Here is a 25,613-nt window from a genome sequence, read left to right as displayed (position 1 = left end):
TGGGCTCCCTAGTACAGCACAGGCACTGACCCACTGGAGTGAGACCAGTGGGGACCACCCTCATGGCTGGGACTGGAGTGTGGGACATGCGAGCGGAGGCTGAGGGAGGTGAGTTTGCTCAGCCTGGAGAAAGAGGAGGCAAAGGAGATCTTACAGCTATTTGCAACTGCCTTACAGGGAGGGGCACTGAGATGGAGCCAGGCTCCTCTCACAGGCGCCTGTGGAAGTGCAGAGGAGCAAGCACAGGCTGCTGCCGAGGGAAGGGCAGTGAGGGGTAAGGCAGGCTGTTGTCCTCACGAGGGTGGTCAGCCCTGGCATGGTTCTGCCTTCCCAGAGGCAGCCAGAGCCTGGCTGGCCCTGCCCTGGGCAAAGGTCAGAGCAGAGACCTCTGGGTCCCTCTCTGTGTCCGTTATTTGGTGATTCAGTCATTTAACTGGCAGATGCTAGCAGGCACCAGTCTGTCCTTCTCCATTTGGGCTCAAAAGCCTCGCCCACCTTCATTCCAAATGTCTCCCCAACACACACTGTGTCCCTACAGACCAGGACTCGGACTCAGACAGTGACCTGTCTCTGGATGAAGAGCGCAGCCTTTCCATCCCGTCCTCAGAGAGCGAGGAGAACGTGCGCCTGCGGGGCCGCTTCCAGCGCCAGTTCAAGCGGGCGGCACACAGTGAACGCCTCCTCACTAACCCTGCCAACACCACTCCCAAAGGCAAGTCCTGGGGGCTCTGGCAGGGGACGGGGTAAGCTCAGGTCCCTGGGGCCTGGCTATTTCTTGTGAAGGCTTCATTTGCTGCTCAGAGAAATATTCTCTCCCTCTTCTCCGGGGCCTGTTTTGCTGTGTCCTTCACCAGACGTGGATGGCAATGACCTCATGTCATACTGGCCGGCTCTGGGCGAGTGCGAAGTTCACCCCTGCTCCCTGCAGAAGTGGGGCTCCGAGCGGAAGCTGGGATTTGACATCAACAAGGATGCGGCCAACAATAATCAGCCAGACCTGGCCTTGACGAGCGGGGATGAGAACTCCCTCACCCAGACCCAACGACAAAGAAAAGGTAACAGCCTGGAGCAAGCAGGCAAGGGTGGCCTGGCCAGTCTCAGGTTGATGTGGCACTGAAGGCTCAGCATCAAGATCCGTCTTGTCGTGTCCTTGGGGAGGTATGGCTTATCTCCCCCGGCTTTCACGTTCTTTTCACTGTTACACAAAGATTTGACTTCTCTTTCTGTCCGGTGCAGGGATTTTGAAGAACCGCCTCCAGTACCCTCCGACTCTCCAAGGCTTGCCATCCGTCGGCAGGATGACCAATGAGCTGACATGGTACAAGACCTCCACGCTGGGTCACAGGGCTGTCCCTGCCGCCTCCTATGGCAGGATCTATTCTGGGGCGGGCAGTCTGTCACAGCCAGCCAGCCGGTACTCGTCACGGGAGCAACTTGACATACTGATGAGGAGACAGATGTCCCGGGAGCAGCTGAGCAGACACAACTCAGGAGAATGCTTGGAAGCCGTGCCCAGCCGGCACGGGTCGAGGGAGGAGCTGGACACTATCCCCAGCAGGCATGGGTCTACTGAACACTTGGAAAGTATCCCAAGCAGACACGGGTCTAGAGAAAACTTGGATCTACTGGCTGCTAGGCCCAGTCAGAGAGATCATGGGAACACACTGCCCCGGAGGCAGGGCTCCAGAGACCACCTTGACACTTTACCCTGCAGATTTGGGTCAAGAGAGCAGCTAGACTGTGGGCCAGTAAGAGAAGTCTCTAGAGAGTGGCTGAACACATTGCCAAGTAGGCAAGTGTCCAGAGACCGAATACACATGTTGCCAAGTCGAGACAGTTCTCGAGAACAATTGGATTTGCTTTCTAGAAGACAGCCTTCAAGGGACCAGCTAGCATCAGCTAGACAAACTTCAAGGGAGCAGCTGGACATTCTCTCCAGAAGATCTAATTCCAGAGAGCCGCTGGACACAGTGCCTAGCAGGCATCCTTCGCAGGACAACCTGGGGAGTCTCTCTAGGAGGCAGCTGTCTAGGGAAAGCCTAGAGCCGCTCTCAAGGAGACAGCCTTCTAGAGAGAACCTGGAGGCTGTTCCCAGCCGACATCCTTCCACTGAACAGTTAGATATCCTTTCTTCCATCCTTGCTTCTTTTAACTCTTCCGTCCTGTCCTCGGTGCAATCTTCCAGCACGCCTTCAGGCCCCCAGACCACCGCCACCCCCTCTGCCGTGCAGACCTCCTCGACGCCCTCTGTAATGTGCCCCTCGACGCCTTGCTCCACCACCTCCCACAGCATTTCAGAGCTGTCGCCAGACTCAGAGTAAGTGTGTCCCTTCCTCAGCCAGGCCTTGTTCAGCTGGTCTTGTGCATCGTCTGCCCGCCTGGCTTCTTCCCAAAGGGGGTTTGGTTTGCGGGGAGAGGGCTGTGTAAGGTTGAGCCCCCGGGGTGAGTGGCAGGTGTCTCCTGGTCCTGAACAGTGACCTGCGCAGGGAGAACCTTTGGATGCGGCAACTCCGGGTGCTTGCAGTGCAGCACAAGCAGAAACATCAGTGTATCTCAGTGTGCTCATTCTGCCAGAAGTGATGGCCATCTTTTGTGGCCTGGCAGGGCTCAGGGAAGATGCTTCGTGCAGCCAGGCTGACCTCATGGCTGGTCCCTTTGCTCAGTGCTGGCTGTAAGTTCCAACAAGTGGATGTGTGTGAGGGCCAGTCTGTCTGGAGAGGAGGAGGAGGTCCAAGTCCTGTGGGAGCCCTGCCTGCCCCAGCCATGTTTCTCCACAGGGACCCTGTTCCATTCTGTCATTTTTCTGCTCCCTGCTGGTACTGCTCCCATCCCATCCCATCCCATCCCATCCCATCCCATCCCATCCCATCCCTCCTTTCTTCTTCCCTGAACTCAGGGACTTGGAGACAGTTGTTCCTGCCCTGACACAGGAGTGGGTTTCTGCCCTGCCCCCATCTGGCATAGCTGGGGGAGGCAGCTGGAGCCCAGGGACGATGCCACGGCTTAATGCTGTTTTTCTTTCCTCCGAGAAGAATAACAAGAAACGAAGGCCATTCCTGAGGGGCTGAAGCTGTCCACAAAAGAGACGGAAGAAGCAGGGCCCGTCACCGAGCCAGGCGCTGCCAGCTGAGGTTTGGTGTCCCCAGGGGCCAGAACTGATGGTGGTCAGAGGCCCAAAACCGACCCTGCCTTCCCCTGCCCCCTGGGCTGAGGGCTGGCAGCTCGCACCACCCGCTGCCGGGAGCCCCCGGGCTCTCAGCTGCCGTTGTGCTCCCTGCCGCCTGCCTGGTGTGACGGGTACGGCAGGAGCCTGCTCGGGTGAGGGTGGCTTCTCCGACCTCCTGGGGCGGAGCTTTTCCCCTGCGATCTGTTTGTATGCAGGGGGGTGTATGCACGGAGGATGGGCAGGGGGACGGAAACGGAGCCCAGGACGTGGTGGCGGGGGAGGGTTTTCTACCTTTTTGTATCTTTGTAATCAGAGAGAAGAGAAATTTCTATGGTTATTTTTACGGATGGTCTGTTCCCAGGACCTGGAGCATTTGTCTCACCAACAGCCCTTTGCTGACTTCCCTGGGGTACCAGGAACCATGATCCTGATGGGCTGGGGGTCAGTGCCAGGCAACCCTCATGGCTTTGCCAGTACTGCTCCGTCCCATCCCCATTGCAGGGCCACTGGCCCCGCTGTCCCTCTCGCTCTCCCACTGTGCAGCTCCACACGTGTCTCGGTGCCATCCTCCTGCCTGGTATCCTTCAGCCCCCTGCAGCCGTGCTGGCCCCGCAGCCAGGCCTCCCCCTGCCCTCCCATGGGACCTTCCTTGGGGATACCCCCCGTCCATGAGCTGGGGCTGCGCGCCAGTGAGAGCACAAGTGAGTGGGGCAGCAAATTTGGAACTAGGGACCTGCCGAGGGAGGAGCAAGCGTTGCTGTTCAGTCCCATCCTGTACCAGGATGGGCTTCCTCCGCTCAGCAAATTAGCACTAGGTTTTTACCCACTGTATGTTGTGCTCTTTAACCTGCGCCTTACAGAGCAAACCTTTGTTGGTCTGTGGGTCCCAGTAACGAGCTGGATGACCCTAGCCCTGCTCAGCAGCAGGCTTGGCTGTTGCCAGAGCCAGTGCTCACCCTTTGGAGGATTAGCATCTGCAGGCACAGGATGTGGTTCTAGTCTCGGGGTCCAGCATTGCCCACAAAAGTTGTCTCTAGCTGATTCCCTGCGGGCTCTGCATACATACGCACATGTCCCTGCACTCTCTGGCTGGCAGAAGATCCCAGCTCAGAGTGGTCTGGGTTTTGGGAGATGGAGATAAACAATACTTTGCCCTCTCTGGAAATTCAAGCCACCCTGATGGTTTCTCTGCTCGGCCGGGAGCCTGGCCTCAGGCTCCCACTGGCCCTGCTGCGAGGCAACACTGCTCTGTGCCTACCCCAGTCTCAGGCCAGGGGCAGCCGGCTCAGGGGACCAGCATGCTCCCTCTCACCTGCTGAGTGTGGTGCTTCTGCTCGGCTGCCCCCGTGGTGCTCTTGGGGCTGCGTGACAGCATGCTCCTTACTGCCTTACTGCCACGCTGCTGTAGCTTCTCACTGCAGCCCAGCCTGACATGTTTACAGGAGAGGACTTGTGCCACTGTCCTCTTGGCCTCCGGGCAGGCCAAGGTCTTTCAGCTACGTCCCTGAGTCAGCGGGGAGGACATGGAGGGGACGGGGGTGCCATGGGCTTAGCTGGGGCTGCCTGCCCTCAGCACAGCCCCAAAGAGGCAGGCTCGCTGCCGCCCTTCTCCCAGAGATGGGGAGGGAAAGGCCTGCTGACATGTTTACATGCCGTTTGGGACTGGCACGCAGAGTGGAGGCCCGCCGGCCCCTCCGTGCTGCCCATCTTCGCCTTCATGAACAAACTTGTTTACACGTTTCTGTCCGACTGCGCAGCACCGGAGCCCTGGGCTGTGCCTCAGCCAGTGCCGTCTTACCCCCCTGGCACCCCAGTGGGTGCCCATGTCCTGTCCCTGCTGTGCCATAGGGCCCACTTTTCTGCCACCTTGGGCACGAGGGTGCTTTGTGTTGGTTCCAAATGGAGAGCAAGTGACAAGTGCCAAAAAAGAAGAGAGCAGCGGAGCTGGTGGCTGTCCCTGCAGAGCTGGGCCAGTTAAGAAGCAGGAGTCAGTCTGTGGCTCGGTCCCTGATTGTAGTGCTGTGGCCTGGGCTTTGGGGAGCATCCTCCTTGGATTTGGGTTTGGGTTTGTTTCTTTGGGAGCTTTGGTTGGGTGTTTTTTTCCCTCTCTCCATCTCCCGATTCTGTGGACAGGGAGCAGGGAGATGCCCGTGCACCCCCCTGGCTGTGTAAAACTGTATCATGGAAGCGCCAGATTTGGAAATAAAAGTCTATAAAATGGTGCTGGCCCCTCTGCCATCTCTCCTTGTGCTCGGGATCCATGCCTGGGGCTGCAGATGCAGCGCCTTGGCTTGAGGCAATGCTGGGAGGAGGCTGGAGCAGGGGCTCGAAGCCGGCTCCTGGGCTGAAAGGGAGCCAGTGTGGCCTGGGGTGAGATCACCAGGTGATGAGGACTTCAGGTGCTTGAACTTCGCTGTGTCTGGGCTGGTTCACCCAGCGGTGGGGTTGGCTGTGATGGTGCCCAGTGGCCCCACCCCTGGCTGGCAGGTCTGCGGTGCCACGGTGGCTGTGATTACCTGTGGGGCCCATGCCTGGCAGCAGCTGGCACCCACAGCCAGCAGCCTGTGTGAGGCCAAGGGGAGAAAATTCACCATTTGAAGCCAGCGTGACCTCACTGGGGCCCATTCAGGCTGCGGGGAGGGAGGAGGAAGCAGGAGGAGGAGGAGGAGAGATCGAGCGTGATCCCCGGTGCCCTCTGTCCCTCCCTCCCTTTCTTGCTGTTAGCGGGGAAAGAGCAGGTGAGCAAAGGGCAGTATTGATCCGTGGCACCCTGAGCAAGGGTCACCATCCATGAGCACAGACCCTCGGACCCCCACGGGCTCCCTCAGCACTGGCCTGAGCCTGACCCAGCCCAGGGTGGCCCCTGAGCACCGCGGGACGCGCTCATGCAGCCCCTGAGGAGTCCTATGTCGGTGGTGCCGGGAGCTGTTGTCCTGTCTTGCTGCCCTTCCCGAGGCCGGCGTCGGGGTGAGGGGCCAGGGAGGGCTGAGGAGGGCTGGGGGGGCTGAGGGGGAGCGATGGGCTGGTGGGGGGCTGCAGACTGGGGCGCAGGAAGAAGTGGCGTAGCACGGGAGCCGGGAGCAGCGATAAGGAGGTGGTAAGTGGCACCCGGATCTATCAGTTGCTACCAAGCAGGAGCCCTGTGACGGCTCCCACATGAGTGCAGGTGAGCAGATAAAGGATGGGGAGGCAGCGGCTGTGTGCAGGTGGCTGTGCTGGCATCGGTGTGCCGCTGCCTGGTCACAGTGGCACCAATGGGCGTAGAGTTGGGACAGCACGGGGCTGGAGATGTGGCAGAGAATAAGGGGAGCAGGCTCAGCCCCACTGCTGACAGGCAGCCAAGGAGTCTGCGTGGGGCTGCTGCGGGGCCTGCGTCATGCCAACCATGGGGACAGCCAGGGTGGCCACAAGGCAGCCAGGGTGGCCATGGGCTGCCCCCAGCCCAGCCAGCCAGGATGGGACCGAGTCTCTGACCCCAGAGAGCACAGTCCTGGGGGTTGCCACTCATGCCACAAACCAGCCCCATCCCACCACCCAAGGCATCTGGGACTCCCCGGTGCCTGCTGTGCCTACTGGCTTTGCCCTGCATCCTGGCATCAGTCAGCCCAGCCCACGGGTGCCTGCGTTTCCACTGCTGTGTCCCCATGGGCCTGGGCCGAGCATGTCTCAGAAGTGCTCTGAAACCAGCGACGGTACCAAGTCGCGGCAGAGCCCAGGAAGGTGTGATGGGTTCAGCAGGGCTCTGGTGCCTGCTGAGGACCTTTGGAACAAGATAGCGGCTAGGTCTGCACACTGGGGTACAACGGGGCAGTCCACAGGGCACAGCACACCCGTTTCCAGCAGGTAACCAGGGGCCAGAGCCCATGGAAAATACCCCAGATGCCGCGGCCAGAGGCTGCGGGTAACCCTTCTTGCCCCAGGCACAGCTCCTTCTCCAGGATGTGGGGCAGCAGGGTAGCACCTGTTGGAGCCCTGAGGGAACATGAAGGTGATGGTTCGACCCCAAGCAGTGCCCTGGGGAGGTAAGTGCTGGCAACCAGGATGTGCCTAGTGGCAAGAAGACTCCTGCCCTGTGCCTGGCACGGGGTGCTGGGGCACAGCGGCATCCTGGGCACAGCTCAGCCAGCAGCTGAGGCTGGCCAGGTCAGTCCGCAGGATGGGATGGCCCTGAGGACAGCAGTGACAGCCCTGGGTCTGCCACAGCCGGGGCACCCAGCACAACAGGGCACTGGGGGAGCATGGTGGGTGCCACACAGCAGTGGGGCTCGGAAGCAGGGAGTTTCTTGGCAGGGCAGGAGGGAGGGCAAGAGGCAGGGAGCGGTGGCTCAAAGATCACGGGCAGGTATTAATAAGAGGGAGCAGAACGTCACCCCGGATGGCAGGGGCACAGCAGGTAGGAGAGCTGGGGGCAAAGCGGGGACTCAGGCTGGCAGAGCCCCAGCACCTCATGTGCATGCTCACTCGCAAGCGGGTGAGGATCTCACGACTACCAGGGCCAGCAGCTGGGGAGCCTGGTGGGACGGTGGCACCTCTCAGCTTGAGCTCTGAGCAAGGTCAGGCTGCAGATCTGTACGGAGACACCTCGTCGCACTGTCCTGGCACCACAAAGGCAGAGACCCCATCCCAGCGCTCCTCCTCCCTGCCCACGGGCTCAGCTCACTCCACAGCGCAGGGGACTGGGGAAGGCGCTGGCGGAGAGATGACGAGCCGTGACGCTTGCCAGGGGTTGACATTCCTGCTCCCTTCATGTGTAAAGGGACAAAGTCTGCGGACGGGGCTGTGGGGTGGCTGGGGCTTCGCTCGGTGGCTGTGGTAGCCCACTGCCCCGGCTGCGCCGCGGTACGTGGAGGAGAAGGGTGGTTAGTACCGAGGGGGCTTCTGTGTGGGCAGGCGGAGGGGGAGCTCCCTGGGGCAGCTCGGCCAGCAGCCCCCACCTGTGCATCCTAGCGAGGAGATGGGGCAGGGGTACGGGCAGGCAGCACTGTCGGCCGAGGCTTTGCCCCCCTCCCTGCCCACACACCGTCTGCCTGCCGCACTCCGGCGTGAGCTGCTGCCGCTGCTTCAGGACTCCCAAAACTCGGCTCACCCCTGTCCTTGGAGCCAATCCTGCACGCCTGGCTGGGGGGGGATGGCTCCGTGGGACAAGCAGGGTTGCAGGAGAGGCCGCAGGGTGGGCAGGGTGCCAGGTGCCCCCGGCTATGGGGACACAGCTGAGCTGTCCCTTATGTCCCCGCAGCGGGCTGCCATGCAGGAGGGCCAGGTGGCCACGGCGACGGAGATGGTGCTGAGCCACCGAGTGTCCCATGAGGTGCTGAGCGAGGCTGACCTGGAGGAGGTGGCACAGCGGAGACCTCTGGCCAAGCCCTCGCTGCGCAGCTATCTCCACAAGACCAGGTAGGACCACACTGGCTGGGGGTTATGTGCCTGGACCCTGCCAGGAGCTGTGTGCCCAGCCCTGCTGCCCTGGGGAGCCTGGCTCTGGCTGTCCCGGTCCCTGCAGTAGACACTGTGCAGACCTGGGGGTTGGTTCCCCCAGCCCTGCACACCCGTGTCCCCACTCTATCCTCCTGCCTGGAGTGACACCTGGATCCAGCAGCTGGAGCTGAAGGTCCCACAGGACCTGTTGCTTCCCATGGGACCCTGTCCACCCCCTCTGATGCCCCCAAGCCCCCATGCTTGTGATCATCCCCAGCTCCTGCTTCTTCTGTGCCAGATGCTCAGCCTCCACCGCCAAGAACCTGATCTTCCGGCTCCTTCCCTTCCTGCACTGGCTACCCCGCTACCCGGTCAAGGACTGGCTTCTAGGGGACATCGCCTCGGGCTTCAGCGTGGGTGTCATGCACCTGCCCCAGGGTGAGCAATGCCATGCCCAGGCTGCTGGGGACTCCCTGCAGGTGGAGGGGCCAGGGCTTGGCCATCCGTGACATGTCTCCTTGCTCCACAATGTCTAGGGCTTGCCTACGCACTGCTGGCCGGGCTGCCACCTGTCACTGGTCTCTATTCCTCCTTTTACCCCGTCTTCCTCTACTTCTTCTTTGGGACATCCAGGCACAACTCTGTGGGTGAGCTGAGGGACCACGTGCTCCCATGGGGACAGTGGGGAGGGAGCAAGAATGAAAGGGGGGAGCCTTCATCCATGGCACAGCATTGCCACGTCAACGGATGGGGGGGGGCACATTTCTTGCCTTTACTTTGCCACACCAAAAAGGTGGTTGGCCATACCAGAGGCAAAGCACAGTGGTTGCACTTTGAGCCCAGTCCAGGGGGACAGGTGCCTGTGGACCTCAGAGAGTCCCTGCTGCTGACCTTGGGCTCCCAGCCCACACTCTGCCTGTCCCCAGGCCCCTTCGCTGTCATCTCCGTCATGATCGGGAGCCTGACAGACTCTCTGCTGCCCAGCGATAACTTCCTGGAGTCTGTCAATGGCAGCAACGCGACGGTCAATGAGGCACTGCGGGACACTGCCAGGGTGGAACTGGTGGCCACCATCACTGTCCTGACGGGCATCTTCCAGGTAAGGGGGCCCCAGCCCAGCTTGGCAGGGAATGGGGGGCTGGGGTGCCCCAGGGCCACAAGCTTTGGGTCACTTCTGCCACATCTCCTTCCAGGTGGCTCTGGGTCTCCTGCAATTCGGCTTTGTGGTGACCTACCTCTCGGACCCATTGGTGCGCGGCTACACCACTGCTGCCTCTGTGCATGTCCTCGTCTCCCAGCTTAAGAATGTCTTCGGCGTCGACCTGGGCGAGAACTCGGGGCCACTCTCACTGTTTGTGGTGAGTAGGGGTTTGCTGCTGCCCAGGACCCCCCAAGTGCTCACATGTGGGTCACAGAGAGGCCCCCAAAACCCTGCCAGGGAGGCATTTGCTTTCCTGAGCCTGTTTCCTTCTCCTGTGTCTTCTAGACCATCATCGAGATCTGCCAGAAGCTGCCAGAGACCAACGTGGGCACCCTGGTGACAGCTGTCATTGCCATGGTGGCCATCTACATTGTGAAAGAGCTCAACCACAAGTTTGCTGCCAAGCTGCCCATGCCAATTCCCATCGAGCTTATCACGGTACCCAGAGCTGCCCCAGCTCCCTGTGGAGACACTGCCATGGGTGGCCCTGTCCCCTCCAGAGTGGGGAGGGGTGGGATGGGCTGCCTTGGGGAGTGCAGCTCCAGGGCATGCATCTCCTCCTCCTCCACCATGGTCCCTGAGCAAGAAGGCCCTGCCTCACTCCAGTCATCCTCCCCTAGATAATCATCTCCACCGGCATCTCCTACGGCGCCAACCTGAATGCCAAGTTTGGCATTTCCGTGGTGGGCAACATCCCCAGCGGGTGAGTAGGGCCGGGCGGTGAGGGTGGCTGCACCGAGGCACCGCACTGCCCATGGGACTCCCCTTTTAAGCCTCGTCTGTCTATCTTGGCTGTAGGTTGAAGCCGCCCGTGGTTCCTAACTTCAGCTACTTTGGGCAGGTGGTGGGCAACGCCTTTGCCATTGCTGTGGTGGGCTACGCCATCTGCATCTCCCTGGGTAAGATCTTTGCCCTGAAGCACGGCTACAAAGTGGACAGCAACCAGGTGATGCTCTGATGTGCAGGGCCCCTTCTCCAGCTGAAAACCAAGCTTGTACTTCTTGCAGCCGCGGGAAGGCACGGTGCTCCCTCACTGCTTCTCTCTCTCTGCAGGAGCTGATCGCGCTGGGACTCTGCAACTTCCTGGGAGGCTTCTTCCAGTGTTTCGCCATCAGCTGCTCCATGTCGCGGAGCCTGGTACAGGAGGGCACAGGAGGCAGCAGCCAGGTGGGTCTGGGCAGTTCTGCCTCCTCTATGGGGTTGGACTAGGGGCAAGGAGCACAGAAAGGGGTGGCGGACTCACCCCTCACCTCCTGCTCTCCCTCCCCCCAGGTAGCTGGTGTTATCTCATCCCTGGTCATCCTGGTGACCATCCTGAAGGTCGGAGAGCTCTTCCGGGACCTGCCCAAGGTATGTCTGGTCCCACAGCCTCTGTGCCATGTCTTACCCCTGTGCCTGTCCCAAGGCAAGGTGGTGTGGCAGGGTAACAGCCAAGGGCCCCCCTCCAGACCTACCCTTGGCATCCTCATAGCTGCAGGGACTTCTCTCCTAGGCCATCTTGTCTGCCATCATCATCGTCAACCTCAAGGGCATGTTCAAGCAGTTTGATGACTTTCGCGTGCTCTGGAAGTCCAACCGCGTGGACCTGGTAAGGTGCTAGCCAACTCCAGGACTTTGCTCTTGTCCCTGGAGAGGGTTTCTCCACCCTCCCTGAGGCTTGCAGGTGCTGGCAGTGACGCCACGCTGCAGCTGACCATGTGCCCCCTCCAGATGGTCTGGATCGTGACATTCGTGGCCACCCTCACGTTGAATTTGGACATTGGCCTGGGGGTCTCAGTGGCCTTCAGTCTGCTCACCGTCATATTCCGCAGTCAGCTGTGAGTACCCCAGGGCTGGGGCCGGTGCTGCGTGCAGAGGGCAGGGGAAGCCCGTGGTGACCTCACCCCCTTGCTCTGCTTCCCGCAGCCCCCACTACTCCATCCTGGGACGCATCTCCGACACCAGTGTCTACAAGGATGTGGCTGAATACCAGATGGTAACAGCACCAGACAGCCGGAGAAGAGCTGCCTGCAATGGTGGGGGGTGTCAGTTCAAAGCACACTCAGGAGCTGTTTGCTGGGGAAAGGAGTGGGGGGCATTTTGGAGGAGGGAGGGAAGGGGAGCAGAAGGCTCCATCCCTTCGGTAGCACCCTCCCCGTCTGCCCCCAGGCACAGGAGGTCCCCTGTGTGAAGATCTTCCGCTCCTCCTCCACCCTCTATTTTGCCAACGTGGAGCTATACGCTGAGGCCCTGAAGAAGAAGGTAGGAGAATCGCCAGGCCCCCCATACTCCCCAGGTCCCCACTTGCTGGCACCAGGGTGTTGGTGGGGCATCCGAGGACAGAGGGCTGCATTGTTTTGCAGAGTGGCATCAACGTGGACCGCCTGATTGAGAAGAAGAAGAAGGCCCTCAAGAAGCTGAAGAAACAGCAGAAGAAAGCAGAGAAGGAGAAGGCAAAGAGGAAAAAGGTGCTTCCCTGCTGTGGGGAACCCCTCTGCTGACACCCTGCACATCTCTGTGCCTGGCCCTGGCCCTCCTGCTCACGCATCTGCTGGACTTGGTGGCCCGTGGGCTTCCAGTTCAGTCTGGGGCCACTGGATGAGAAGAGGCACTGGGGCAGAGGTGGGCCATGGCATCACATTCAAGGCTGGCAGGAAAATCCAGGTCATTAATGATTAGGTGGTGGAGCCAATGAGTCATTAGTCTTTGGGTGAGTCAATCAGAATTAAGAGCGAGAGCAAAGGCTGACCTGGTGCCAGCTAATGAGCCCGGCTCTGGAGAGGGTCACTGGGAGGAGGGGTGGGTCCCGGCACACCCAGAAAGTGCCCAAAAGTGAGTGAAGGTGCAAGTGAGGCACTCACTCCCAGGGCCACCCACTGCCCGTGCCCTAACGCCGTCAGAGGGTGCACCCACAGTGCTATAGGGCAAAGCGAGCCTGGGGTGGGACACTGCCTAGCCAGGGGTGCCACCAGCCCCAGTGCAGTGAGGCCGGGTCTCCTTCCCTCTCCCAGGATGCAGAGGATGGGTGTAATGGTCTGGGCATAGCGGTGGTCGAGTTGAGTGGGGCAGAGGGCAGCCCACCCTCTGAGCCCACCCTGCGCACCCTGGGTCTGCCCCAGCCTGACTTCCATGCTGTCATCTTGGACTTCAGCCCTGTCAGCTTCGTGGACACCGTCTCCATCAAGATCCTGAAGAACGTAAGGGGCCGGGGGAAGCAGGCGGGACAGCAGCATCACCGGGGGTGTCCCCAGCGCCCTGCGAGGTGGCCCGATGGCTGCTGCCCATCCCTCTTACCAGATGAAATGTGTTTTCTGCCATTTGCAGATCTTCAGTGATTTCCATGAGATAGAAGTGGATGTCTTCATTGCCAGCTGCCCAGGTGAGGCGGCTCTGCAGAACCATCAGCACTTGCTGGGCATGCCCACCCCTTTGGGATGCAGCTGCTGGCTTGGGGCTCCACTGCTCTCCATGGTGTTCCCATCGCCAGGGTTTCCCCAGGGGACAGGTGCTGCAAGTTGTCCCATGGACCCAGTCTGAGCCCCACAGCGCCCAGTGAGGCAGCTGGACCCCTGGTGATGGCCCCATTGTCCCCTGCAGTGCAGGGGGAGGGAGGCTCCTCCGGGCGGTGGGCTCAGGTGGGTGCCATAGCTTCGGATGCTTCTCCCTCTACACAGCACCTGTCCTCGCCCAGCTGGAGCGGGGCAACTTCTTCAGCTCGGCCATCACCAAGCACTGCTTCTTCCCCTCGGTGCACGATGCCGTGGTCCACGCAAGTGGGGAGCGGCGCCAGACCTCAGTAAGCAACCAGCCTCACCATCGCCATTGCTGTGACGGAGGGAGGCAACCAAGCCACCTCCTTCCTGCTTGTCCCCCTCAGGCGGACCTCGGCACCAGGATGTAGTGCCACAAGAGGAAGATGCCTCCCCGAGGAGCCAGGCAGCCACAGGAACTCTGCCGACCCAGCTCACCCGCCCTGGGACCGGGAAGCCTTGTGTCCCCGCCAGCCCCCCTGGACACTGCGAGCTGAGGCCCTGCCCTGCCCATGATCTCCCCCTGTGACGGAGCCGCAGCAGGCGGGCGTCCCAGCACCCTGCTCCAGCATGGGCTCCTCAGCCGAGGTGCCCACCGGGAGCTCCTGCTCAGCCCCAGCCTGTCTGGCCGGGCTGGGCCCTGGACTGGGGGTGGGTGGAAGGGCCCTCGGACCCGGCCGAACGGAGGGAAGCCTCCCGGCAGGGGGCTGGGGCTGGCGTTGCAGATAAATCCATGCAGCGTTTCTCAAGTCTTGTTTTAATGCGTTTTCCTCGATAAAGGCGACCTCGGGCAGGGCCGTCTGGCTGCGCCCTGGCACTGGTGGGCACTGCCTGCGCAGGCCCGGCCCTCCCTGCCGGCTGGCTAGCCCGCCGTCTCCCATCCTCTAGCCCTTTCCTGGCACTTGTCCCCCGACCCGGTCCGGGCTCGTCGGGCTGCGACCGCTGGAGCAGTGCGGGCGGGGACCCGCCATCCCGGGACCGCCACCCCGCGGGAAGCCGCGCGACCCGCCTCCCCGCGCCCTCCCGCCACCAGGGGGCGACGCCGCGCGACCGCCCCCATTGCGCGGCTCCCCTCCGTGCGCATGCGCACCGCTGGGAGCCGCGCCGCCTCGTGCGCATGCGCCTTCCCACGCTCGAGCCCGTCCTTCTCGCGCAGGCGTGCTGCGGCCCGGTCGGTCGGCGGAAGCGGGGACAAGATGGCGGCTTCCTCTGTGTGCCGGGCGGGGTGTGCGGCCGGGCGGGCTCTGCTGCGGGGCCCTCGCCCCTCCGTGAGTCACCGCGGCCGGCGGCGGGGGAGGCGGCGAGGTGGGCCGAGGGGAGGCCGGCAACGGGAGGTCCTGCGGTGCGGTGGGGCTGCCGGGCCCAGCCTGCCGGCCGGGAAGGTCACGGGGACGCGGCGGCCGGGGCGGGGCGGGCGGCGGTCGCCATGGAAACACGCTGCCTCTGGAGCGGAGCCGGGCCGGGCGGGGAGCAGCGGTGGCCTTCCCCCTTTGCGGGTCTCGCCGAGGTTCCTGCTGTCTGCTCCCCTCTGCCACCCCGGCACGGCGTTTTGACCGGTTCGTGGCACTCTTCGCTGAGGTTTTCGACCTGCCCGAGACCTCTGGCTTGTTAACCTCCGGTTAACAAATGGTGTGCAGCAGGAAGTCCCCAGTATGAACGTGAAAGAGTTCGTCTGGCCTAGCTTTGGTCAGCGGTGTGCTCAGCGGTTGGCGTTATGGACGCCTGCCCTGCAGAGAGGAGTTGCTGTTTGGTGGTGACGGTAGTGGGTTGGGTTTTTTTTAGGCAGCTTTATTGACTTTGACAAGGAACCGAGGTGCTGCCACCTATGCTCAAACACTCCTTAATATACCTGAGACCCAAGTCACCACTCTGGACAATGGTCTTCGTGTAGCTTCAGAGGAATCCAATCAGCCAACATGTACGGTAAGTTTGAGACAGATTTGTGGTTTACTTGAAACAATCAGCCTTGGCTAGTCTGTAGCTGGTCTTCCAAAAGTAATAAACCCTTATTTGAACTGAAGCTTTTGACAGAGACCCTACTGCTTGTCTTTGCTAACTGGTGGGATTAATGTAGCAATAGAAGGCCTAGACTGGCTTCATCTGTAGTCAAGTATTCACACTGTACAAGTTTTCTCAGCCTTAACAGTTTTTGCGTAAGCAGCAAGTGACCAGTAGTAGTTATATCTCTGGCAAAACGCAGCTTTTGCAAAGCTGCTAGGTAAAAAGCCAAAACGCGTATGGGAAACAGTAGCTGGTGCTTGTACTTATTTTGGTGCTACTAGTGTAACATCTGTGGGGGAGACTTCTGGTCCCTGCTGTTATATTTGTGGCATGAGGCTTGAGCATGCTGTTTTCTTTTCTAATATGTGTACTTGATGCTTTCGCCATTAGGTGGGCGTGTGGATTGGGGTGGGGAGCCGCCATGAAAACGAGAAGAACAACGGGGCCGGCTACTTCCTGGAACATCTGGCCTTTAAGGTAAGGAGATATGCTAGATCTGACACAGGACTGCATGGAGAGCTGCTCTAAATATTCACTTATATATTGCACTCTCGCCTTGGAGGTTGTTGCTGTTAAAAGAGAGTGTAAATCAGGTCATCTGAGTCCCAGAGACTTTGCACATAGTATAAAAATAAACTTCAAAAGGCACCTAGCCTACGTGGTGCTCTTTGTTTGAATGTTTGACAACTTGCAAGCGTGCATGAATTAAGGTAACTTATTTACTGGTTGGTATTTCCCCTCTTCAAGAGAAAAAGGCCGTAACAAGTGAGACTGAGTCTCTGATGCTGTGATTCCAATCCCTGACTATCGCGGGCACTGTGTAGTGCACATATGGCACATATGGGACTAAGTTATGAAGCACATTTCATCAGGTTAGCAGGTAGAGCTCAAAGGAGTGTTTCCTGTAGCCGTTTATTTTTCTTTGCTTTTCTTAGTGGACTTGCAAAGCTTAGAGGCTACAGCTCTTACTTTTCTAATAATGTGTCTGCTGAACAGCCCTAGGGCAGAAGGCATCTAAACCTGGGACTTGCTGACTCGAGTCCAGCCTGTGCCATCATAAGCGACTGCAGCATCTGGCTTGCTCCTTAAGAGATGAGCTCTGTATTAGAAGTAGTTTTCTGCTCCTATTCTGACTTCTTCTGAATATTCCTGCTTGGATAGCTTGAAACTGGCGTGGTCTAGGTTTAGGTGCGTTCTAGGTTTATTTTGACTGGTGTGATCTTCAGCCACTGTTGTCTCTTAGCGTAGATCCTCTCCTTCTCCACTGGGTTTTTTTTGGTCTTTCAAAAGACACTGCAACTGTCCTTTAGTTAGAGTAAATAAGCCAAGTTTCAAATCTCTTACTTTCTGCACTTGCTCTTGGCTTTTATGACTCACATGAGAGGTTTTATTGCTTTAGGTTTTTGTTATTATTTTCCTTGCTTTAGCTCTGCCCGAGAGGGAAATCTGTTCATTTCATAATTGTGTTTATCTGTTTTCTTTTAGGGCACAAAGAAGCGTCCTTGTGCTGCCTTCGAGAAGGAGGTGGAGAGCATGGGTGCTCACCTGAACGGGTACACCTCGCGGGAGCAGACTGCCTATTACATAAAAGCCTTGTCCAAGGACATGTCCAAAGGTAGGACAGCCAGTGGGCCAGGTCTGATCCAGAGGTTAAGGATGAAGCAAGCACGTGTGCTCGTGTTTCTCTCCCACCAGCACTACTTTTAACAACAGACCAAGGAATGAAGTTATGGCTGAGCAGTAAATTGGAGGTTCTAGCTGGTAGTTGAAGAGAGCGCTGCTATGCCATGATGCCGCAAGGCTGCAAGTTCGTGTGTTCCTAAAAACAGTTTTGGAAAGCTCTTGTTCTGTCAGGCTGCACTATGTTGCCAGGAGGGAGAGCAGGGTTTCAGTAGTCTGTGCCGGTTTTATGGAGCTGAGAAACTGAGGTCAGTGACAGCTACTGTGTCAGGAGTGCTCAGTGCAGCTCTTATGGGTGTTGCTTGTGCTCTGTGCTATCATGTGCAGACTGCTCTTTAGGTCAGTTTTTTCCAGAGACAGTGATTCAAGTCAGAGCTGTGGGCCCTGCTGTAGATGTCAGCTACACTATAGATGTCACAAACTCTCTGTAAGGATTCATTGTGTTTCTGCAACAGTACCCTGCTTCTGACATGCTTCACCACCTGCAGTTGTTGCCTGCTTTCCACTGGCAGTGATGCTTGACAAGCTGACTTGGAGACTTCATGCTAAAACATGTCCCTCTCTGGTGTTGTGGGAATGGGTAGTATGCATCTCTGTGTTGCATCCCCTCCCCAGCGTGGTTTGTTACTCGCTCCTCTTGCAGTGCCCCTGCTGTTCGTGTGTCTTTTCTCCTTTCAGCAGCACTGGGTAGCAGTCAGGCAGCAGGATTTCTAACATAGGAAATGTGTTGCAGTTGTAGAGCTTCTGGCTGACATTGTGCAGAACTGTGCGCTGGAGGAGTCTCAGATTGAGAAGGAACGTGGCGTTGTTCTTCAGGAGTTGAAAGAAATCGACAGCAACTTGACAGAAGTTACCTTTGATTACCTTCATGCCACTGCTTTCCAAGGGACTGCACTGGCCCGCACCGTTGAGGGCACCACGGAGAACATCAAGTGAGCAACAGGCTTGATGCAGTACACAACCTGTGGGTTCAGTCCTTTGGGTGCATGACTGCTGCTTCTCAGTAGTGGTGACTGCGCAAGGAAACCAGTCTGTGCACAGAGGTGATCTGTGCCTGAGGGCTTCTCGTTGTGTCTTGATTATGTTTTTCCCATTGGCCCTGGTGGAAGCGTAATGCTGCACACGCTCTTCTCTAGAATCCCCCTCGTACAAGACATGAGGTTGGGAGGGCCAGGTTGAACCTTCTCCCATACTTGCCAATTTGATGCTGTTAGAGAAATTAAGAGCTAGGGGTGCTCATTAAAGCAGTGGCCTTGAGTATACACACGTGTTAGGGTACTGGTAGCTCAGTGACCAGATCAGTAGTCTTTAGTCTGTATTGAAGTCTCTGTCTTGGTCACTGGGTTCTGTTCTCTGTGCTCTGCAGTTAAAGCACAGGGAAAACAGACAGTGCAGTCTTGCTTCTAAAAAGTACTGATACCCCACAGCTAAGAGAATCAACAACATCACAGCTGTCTCTGCACTGTGAATGTGCTTCTCCGGAGCCTCTCATCCCTCCAACTCAGAGATGCTGACCTACTGTGTCTTTCTGTGTTCTTTCTAGGCATCTGACTCGAGCAGATCTAGCTTCATATGTTGATTCTCACTTTAAGGCACCTCGTATGGTCCTGGCAGCTGCTGGAGGTGAGTTCTAGTTCCTTGTGATTCTGAGAAGCCTAGGTGTTTTCGAGCTGGTGATCAAACCTCTGTCACACATCTCCAAAGTAAAATCAGATTATTTTGTTAAATTGAACTGTTTAAGAATGCAAATCTCTCTCTTTCTCATTGCCAGGTATTTCCCACAAAGAGCTGGTAGATGCAGCTAGGCAACACTTCAGTGGACTGCCTTTTGCATACAAAGAGGATGCTGTGCCTATCCTTCCACGCTGTCGCTTCACAGGGAGTGAGGTAAAGTTGTTTTGGTCCCAAATGAAACAAGCAGCTGTTGCCAAACTTAAATGAATGTGAAAGTAATTATAACTGCTTCTGAGAGGAAAAATCTGTTTGTATATCTCAGAGAAGCTGATGATGCTGCATCTTGGTAGTGTCCCTGTCTTCTCTTCTTGGGGCTTATTGCCACAACACGTTGGGTTTTAGATAGGACCCAAATCTGTTAGGAATGTGAGGCTGTTGCTCATATCATCTGCTGGAAAACTCATATTGGAGCAGCTGGTCTGTGCTCAGTAGTGCCTGAAACTTTAATTTCACTGCGATGATATTAAGTTCCCCCTGGCATTGCAGCAGGCTGCAGACAAAGCCACAGTGCTCATGCAGTTCTCCTGCGCTCCTTGATGATTTTCTAGATCCGTGCTAGAGATGATGCTCTGCCTGTTGCCCATGTTGCTCTTGCCGTGGAGGGGCCAGGATGGGCTGATCCAGACAATGTTGTCCTCAATGTGGCTAACGCTATCATCGGACGCTATGACCGCACGTTTGGAGGTGGCAAGGTAAGAAGCTTGTGAGTGTGATAGGGAGAACCTGGAGCCTTTTCATGAGAAATATTATGGAGAGTCTGGCTGAACATGCTTTATAGGAGGCTGTTGCTTCCAACTGTGAAGTGGTCAGGAGTCTGGAAAGTAGAAGTGTAGTGGAGGCTAATCCAGGACTGTTCTCGAGAGGTGGTGCTAGAAGATGAACTGAGTCTTCTCTGCTAAGTTTGGAGCAGGTTTAGCTGATTAATTCTCAGCTGCTTATTCCTACCCTCACAAACAAGCTGGCTCAATGGGGCAGTGGTGGAAGCAGGACAGTAGTCTACAGTCTCATGATGCAAGCTTGTCTTACAACTGCAAAGCAGGTGGAACTTACTTAAAACCCTGATTTTGCATCCATTCTCGTCTGAAATCTGTCTGGCCTGCCTAACTGCTAACCTCTGCTACTGGGAGACCTTGCACTTCCCATTTTCTCCTGCTTCTATGGTTCTATGCATACCAGCTCCTCATCTGCAGCTGGGAAAGGAAATGGTTTTGCTGGATGGGTTCTTAGGCCATTGTCTGTGGCTTTTCCACCAATGAATGTCATCTGTTGACCACATGAAGGGCCTAAATTAAGTTCTCCTTCAGCAAAGTGTTCCACTCTGTCTTGTCTGTGGTCTCTGTGAAAACAGCTCAGTTGGAAAGAATTTGAGCTGTGAGGAACCAGTGAGACTGAAATGGCTGACAGTGTCTCCTTATTTACAGAATCAGTCCAGCAGGCTGGCTACGCTTGCTGTGGAGCATAATCTCTGTCACAGTTTCCAGACGTTCAACACCTCTTACTCCGATACTGGCCTGTTCGGTTTCCATTTTGCTTCCGATCCTCTGTCCATAGATGATATGCTGTATTGTGCTCAGGGGGAGTGGTAAGTACAACTTTGGCAAAAGTTCCTGTATAAGATCTGACCCTCTTGTGGGAGACCAAGCTGGTGGGGAGCATATTAGGTCTTCAGAAAGCTGTGTCTCTTCATGAACTTCTTGGTAACTCGCATTCTGGTTAAGTTATCCTGTAAGTGGTTTCTGTATATGTCTTGGGATATGGCTTTTGAGGAGCTATTTTAACCCCTTAGAGCTGTTCAGGTCTTTCATTCATGCTTCCAAGTATTATCACTGAGGCTTTGGATTTTTTTATATAGAAGTGAGATCATTCCTTAGAGACAAGGCTTTCCCAGGTGCCCAAGAGGTGTGTCTCCGTTGTCTTGTTAAACTTGAGAAAAGCAGGCAGAGTTCCTGCCTTTCAGACTGTTGTGTTGTGGCTGATGAATGCCCCGCTGCTGGAGTCATGCCAGTGTTTGGGGGCCTTCTGTCTATCTGTCTTATTGTACACATGTATATCCCACTAATGGTTTGAGGCTACAACTGAGATTCAGAGCTGAGCCGTGCTGTGTATGGAGCAGATGGAGTTAGCCCTTGCCCCAGAGACATTGCAGTTGGCAGGGGAGGGAGGGATTTCGCAGCTGGAGTCCAAACAGACTCTGCAGAAACTGTCTTGTTCTTTCAGCATCAGTTTCCATAGCAGCTTGCCATGCGTGGGAATAGCTGACGTGCCTTCCTTCTCTTGTGATAGTGTACCGCAAACTGCTTGCTGCTGTGCTTGGTGGCCAAGCTAGAGCTGGCACCAGGGCTGCTTAGACCTTTGAGTGTAACTCGGCGTGGAACCTGCTGGCTGATATCCCCCGTCTGTAAGCTTGAGGTCTTTCTCTCACCTCCTGCTGTTCAGTGCTCCCCAGTTCTTAGCTGCTCTGTAGTTTTCGAGAATGAATCTCAAGCCAGCAAGACAAGTGATGTTGATAACAGCTTATTTCTGCACAGGCTTGGGAAAGGGAGGAATTCACTTTCTGTCTGAGCAGAAAACATCTTTAAGAGCTTTAGTGGTCTTTCCATCTCCCCTCCAGGATGCGTCTGTGCACTAGTGCCACTGAGTCAGAGGTGAAGAGAGCCAAGAACTATCTCCGAAATGCCATGGTGGCGCAACTGGATGGTATGTTCTGGTTTATGGATTGACCACTGCGCAGCTTTCAGAGGCTTATCGCATACGTCTCCTGAGGAGCAGGAGCTCTGCTAGACATTGCAGTGCTGTTGGCAGGCACTGGGCAAAACTTTCTTTTCCCCGCTCTGCGTTCCTCCTCCCATGTTGTCAAAGCAGCTGGCCCCAGCCTGCTGTGCTCTAGGCTTGCTCTGCCTCTGTAAACTTCTAGTTGTTCTGTTGCTGAGAGTGAACAACGTGCTGCCTGATGATGTTAGAAATGAGACCCTGAAACTGATCTGCCTTGGCTGTAATGCTTTGGAGACCAGTGAACCAATCTTCCTATTGTATTGCTTACCTCCTGCCGGAGCTGCTTACAGTGGTAACTACTGGTGCTTCATTAGAAAGTGTTTAACAGCTAGCGTTGCTTCTCTCTGCTTTGATGATCAGGCTGTGCAATTCTGGAAGGCTTTCTGCCATGCTGACCATGTGATGTCTTCAACATCTAGGTACTACACCAGTGTGTGAGAATATTGGAAGCCATCTCTTAAACTATGGACGCCGTATCCCTCTGGAGGAATGGGATGCCAGGATTGCTGTAGGTATCCGTTTGTGTTGATTGGGGTACCTGAGCGTGGTTGGTGTGAGCGTTTTCTGGCCTTGGTTTGCTGCAGTAACATGAGACCTACTTATCCTTAGTCAAGCTGCCTGGAGTCCAGTCTGTCAGCTCACTGACACTGACATAAATGTGTCAGACTCTTTGGCATAGACTCGGCATATCCTGTGTCCCTGTGGCTGGATTCAGTCCATCCCAGAAAGAGGGCATACACCTGTGTTAAGCAGCAGAACTTGAAATAACAGTTTCCCTAGAGCTGACTAGCATCTAGTTTCTGTAATTCTGCAGCCACTGTATCCCTTGGAAGGCTTCAGGTTTTGAACTGCTGTGTCTTCTGTACCCTCAGAAGAATGTGCTGGGTAGAACATAAGCCATCTTCGCAGACGAGAGCTGGACAGTTGGTGCAGATGGCCCTCAAGGGTCTGACAATATATTTTTAATGATCTTAATATATAACAGCAACAGTAACTTCCAACTTTGAGAAATGCAGGTCTGCTAGAAAGGTCATTAATTGCTTGTTTAATATTTATTAGGCCGTTGATGCAAGAATGGTGAGAGAGGTCTGCAGTAAATACATTTATGACAAATGCCCGGCAGTTGCAGCAGTTGGTAAGTAGTATGTGGCAATTAGTACACAATAGCTCAAAAACCAGGAAGGAGTCATGAGCTGAGTGGAAGTGAGCTACAGGCACTTTTCATGTGTCTGTTCTGGCCTCGTAACCACTCTGGTTCTTTGCTGGTATCCTCCTACTTTGGCACGTTAGATGTGCCAGCGCATGTTTGCCAGGAGATCAAACCTGCAGGTGATGGAGATGCAGTGACAGTGAGCTGCTGGCCGTCCTCCCACCTCTCTACTTACTATGGGGCCATGACTAAGATTGGGAGTCCCATAGCTGGGTGTGGGCCCAGTGGTGTCTGCCAGGTGTCCTTACCCTGGGGTCATGGTGGTTTATGTAAGGGAAGTGAAGGGACCTGATTCTCTTGTGCTGCTCTGGCATGTCTGTCTGGCCAAGGACAAATTCCTCTTGGAAAACCTGCCTGAGCAGCTCAGCTCAGCTCTGCTGCCTCCTTTCTGTGTGTTGTGGATTCCCCTCCTCCATGCAGCTGTTTCCTCTGGCATTCAAAGTGTAGCAGCTTGGAAAAGGGAGAGGTTTTTTGAACAGAAGTTGGCATGAACTAGCCAAAATCTCCGTGACTTGATGGCTCCCTGTATTTCCTACCTGTATGTCGAGCTGTACTGAGCATTGTGGAGCACTGTGAGAGAACAGCTTATTCTGAGGAAACAAGTAATGGTTCCTCTGTCAGGAAATGGTATCTGCTGGTTTTTCTGATGCAGATTTGAGCTGTAGTTGCCTGGGTTGGTGCACTCTGAGGGTGATGAGGCACTGGAACAGGTTGCCCAGAGAAGTTGTGGATGCCCCATCCCTGGAAGTGTTCAAGGCCAGGTTGGATGAGGCTTTGGGCAACCTGGTGTAGTGGAGGGTGTCCCTGCCCATGGCAGGGGGATTGGAACTAGATGATCTTTGAGGTCCCTTCCTACCCTAACCATTCTGTGATTCTGTAGCTGCTCTGGATTGCGAGCATGGTCTGCTCTGCCACCATCTGCTTTAAGACTATGGGAAACTGCACAGGGATTTTAACTGTGTCTGCAGTGACTGACGTTTGTTCTGTTCACTCAGGTCCCATCGAACAGCTCTTGGATTACAACCGTATCCGCAGTGCCATGTACTGGATCCGTTTCTAGGACATGTCCCTGCAGGTTGGACATAGTGAAGCTGTGGACTGTGATGGCTCTGAATGTCTTGTGCACCAGGGGCAAGATGAGTCTCATCAAAATGGCTGTCTTCTCAGTGTTAAATGTATAAAAATAAATATCCTATATGGAGTTGGTTCTGCTGGGAGTCATCTGTGTCTCACTGGGTCGTGTGTGTAGACATTGTTAATCTTGCCAGATTGGTGAGGTATTGCATTGCTCCAATCAGTCTTGATTTGTCAGGGCTCACGCTAGAAACTTGTCTGTGTGCCAGTCTGCAGCCACACCTCCCCTGTCCTGAGCTAGTAGTGTCCTGGTTCAGAGGTCTTGTCTTCAGGCTGGCCGAAAGAAGTCTTTCCACTGATAGGAGGCTGCCAGGGTAGCTCTAGCTATTTCCACTGTGTCCTTCTGTGCAGGCAGCAGCCTGGTCAAACTCGGGCTGTAGCAGTGCTGTTTGTGCAGACCTAAGAACAAAGAGCCCTTGTCTGCGGGGACCTCTGTGATCTCCTTGTCAAGGAGATCAAAATGTATCTATGGAAAGTTGGTCCTCTTGCTGTCCCTGGGGTGTGGTGTTAGTGTTTCTGGCGTAGCTGTTTGTGACTCTCTTGTTGGAGTGACCGCCTCTGTGGTAGGGGCAGTTTGTGCAACCCCTCTCTCCCTAATCAATTGTAGACAAAACTGGTCGGCTGAGTTCCCACCACCTGGTTAAGCTGGTGAAGGTGATCAGCCTGGCCTTGTCTGATGCTGCCTTAGTATGATTGAGACGGTTGTCTCTAGCAGAGTCGGAATGGTGCGAGGAGCTGGAGCTGTTGCTAGACAAACATCTTTCCAGAGCCTGAATGGGGATATGTTACCTTTCACCTTAAGCTTCCCAGTTATTTGTAAACCAGCTCAATCATGAGCAGAGATTGTTATGGAGTATGTTGGTGTTGGTCTACGCATTCTGCTTGCAGATGAGGCTCCATCTATCCAGTCAGTCTCTGCTATGCAATAGCTGAGAAGCTGCTGACTGAAGTATAGGGCCACCTGGCCTATACCTGGAAAAAAATCTGTAGGTCCAAATAATTGAAAGACCTACCCAGCCCTTTCTGCTTTTTCTGGTGTTAATCTGGTTGTCGCTCCCTTGTCTTGCCTCCTGGAAGCTGGAACATGGAACAGAAAGGACGAAACTGAGCAAGGGGGATTGAAGAAAAGCGTCCCACCAGGTGGCACTAACCTGTCACAGCTACCCTTGGAAGCTGCGAGGTACTCCTGTTTAATTTTTGTCTTTGGGATAAATCTCCCTGGGATTCTCATTTAATTTCCAGGTGCTGCCTTGACAAGTGGGGTTTAAAAATAGTGTAAAAGTCTCTAGGAGTTAGTCATTACACTTGAGACTAATCCAGTGTACCAGATCGTTTGTGCTGAATCTGAATTCTTGATGAGAGAGTCAGTGTGTCTGAACTCACTGCATATACTCGGCAAGTTTGAAACTGTTAAATGTTCCCGATGCAATTTGGGTTTAACTATCGTCACAAGCTCTGGCTCGTTACAAGTGCACTGAGGGCTGAAAAACTAAACAAGCTCCCTGACGCCTCAAGCCTTGTGGAAGCAGTAAATGATTCTGTCTTGGTTTCATGGCTGCAATCAGACTGTAATCCTCTTTTGTCTTCCATTGCTGTGTATTTCACCCCCCAGGTGATCTTCCAGGGTGCTTTGCAGTTGGTGAGAAATACAAGGAAAGGGAGATGTACATCCTTGCTTTAGCATTTCCTACAAATTTCCTTCTCTGGAGGTATCTACTCGGGAACGGTTGTTTTCCTTGAGTAATTCCCCAGCCCCTCCTGTACTACTTTGTACAAGGAACAGATTCAAAT

The 25,613-nt window shown here is 55.7% G+C and overlaps 2 protein-coding genes across 4 annotated transcripts in view; both read left to right on the top strand.

Moving 5' to 3' along the window:
• CELSR3 (cadherin EGF LAG seven-pass G-type receptor 3) overlaps window positions 1–13,662 on the top strand; it is a 42,313-nt gene extending 28,651 nt beyond the window's left edge. The window contains 25 exon segments of the mRNA XM_086619267.1: window positions 539–712; window positions 855–1,055; window positions 1,237–1,525; window positions 1,643–2,317; window positions 3,710–3,867; window positions 4,840–4,979; window positions 8,403–8,560; window positions 8,880–9,019; window positions 9,118–9,228; window positions 9,457–9,680; window positions 9,775–9,939; window positions 10,068–10,220; window positions 10,403–10,485; window positions 10,581–10,728; window positions 10,836–10,949; window positions 11,055–11,132; window positions 11,275–11,370; window positions 11,493–11,599; window positions 11,688–11,757; window positions 11,931–12,023; window positions 12,125–12,229; window positions 12,773–12,958; window positions 13,086–13,140; window positions 13,436–13,557; window positions 13,639–13,662. Of these exon segments, the coding sequence (XP_086475393.1) occupies window positions 539–712; window positions 855–1,055; window positions 1,237–1,525; window positions 1,643–2,317; window positions 3,710–3,867; window positions 4,840–4,979; window positions 8,403–8,560; window positions 8,880–9,019; window positions 9,118–9,228; window positions 9,457–9,680; window positions 9,775–9,939; window positions 10,068–10,220; window positions 10,403–10,485; window positions 10,581–10,728; window positions 10,836–10,949; window positions 11,055–11,132; window positions 11,275–11,370; window positions 11,493–11,599; window positions 11,688–11,757; window positions 11,931–12,023; window positions 12,125–12,229; window positions 12,773–12,958; window positions 13,086–13,140; window positions 13,436–13,557; window positions 13,639–13,662 (3,869 nt within the window).
• An 816-nt stretch (window positions 13,663–14,478) lies between these two features.
• UQCRC1 (ubiquinol-cytochrome c reductase core protein 1) lies at window positions 14,479–23,896 on the top strand. 3 transcript variants are annotated; one of them, XM_086618802.1, is made up of 13 exons: window positions 14,479–14,563; window positions 15,078–15,214; window positions 15,683–15,769; window positions 16,778–16,907; window positions 17,706–17,904; window positions 18,516–18,595; window positions 18,744–18,859; window positions 19,255–19,398; window positions 20,128–20,288; window positions 21,318–21,403; window positions 21,898–21,986; window positions 22,538–22,613; window positions 23,684–23,896. In XM_086618802.1, the coding sequence occupies exons 1-13, from the start codon at window positions 14,488–14,490 to the stop codon at window positions 23,746–23,748; spliced, it is 1,446 nt and encodes a 481-aa protein (XP_086474928.1). In that variant the 5' UTR covers window positions 14,479–14,487; the 3' UTR covers window positions 23,749–23,896. The 3 variants fall into 3 exon arrangements, with proteins under 3 accessions (XP_086474928.1, XP_086474927.1, XP_086474926.1); XM_086618801.1 differs by having other exon boundaries at window positions 14,488–14,559; window positions 15,074–15,214; XM_086618800.1 differs by having other exon boundaries at window positions 14,488–14,596.
• Window positions 23,897–25,613: the final 1,717 nt, after the last annotated feature.

Source organism: Tauraco erythrolophus, chromosome 12 (assembly GCF_009769465.1).
Source record: "Tauraco erythrolophus isolate bTauEry1 chromosome 12, bTauEry1.pri, whole genome shotgun sequence".
Lineage (NCBI taxonomy): Eukaryota > Metazoa > Chordata > Aves > Musophagiformes > Musophagidae > Tauraco > Tauraco erythrolophus.
This window is presented reverse-complemented; position numbering and strand designations above follow the sequence as displayed.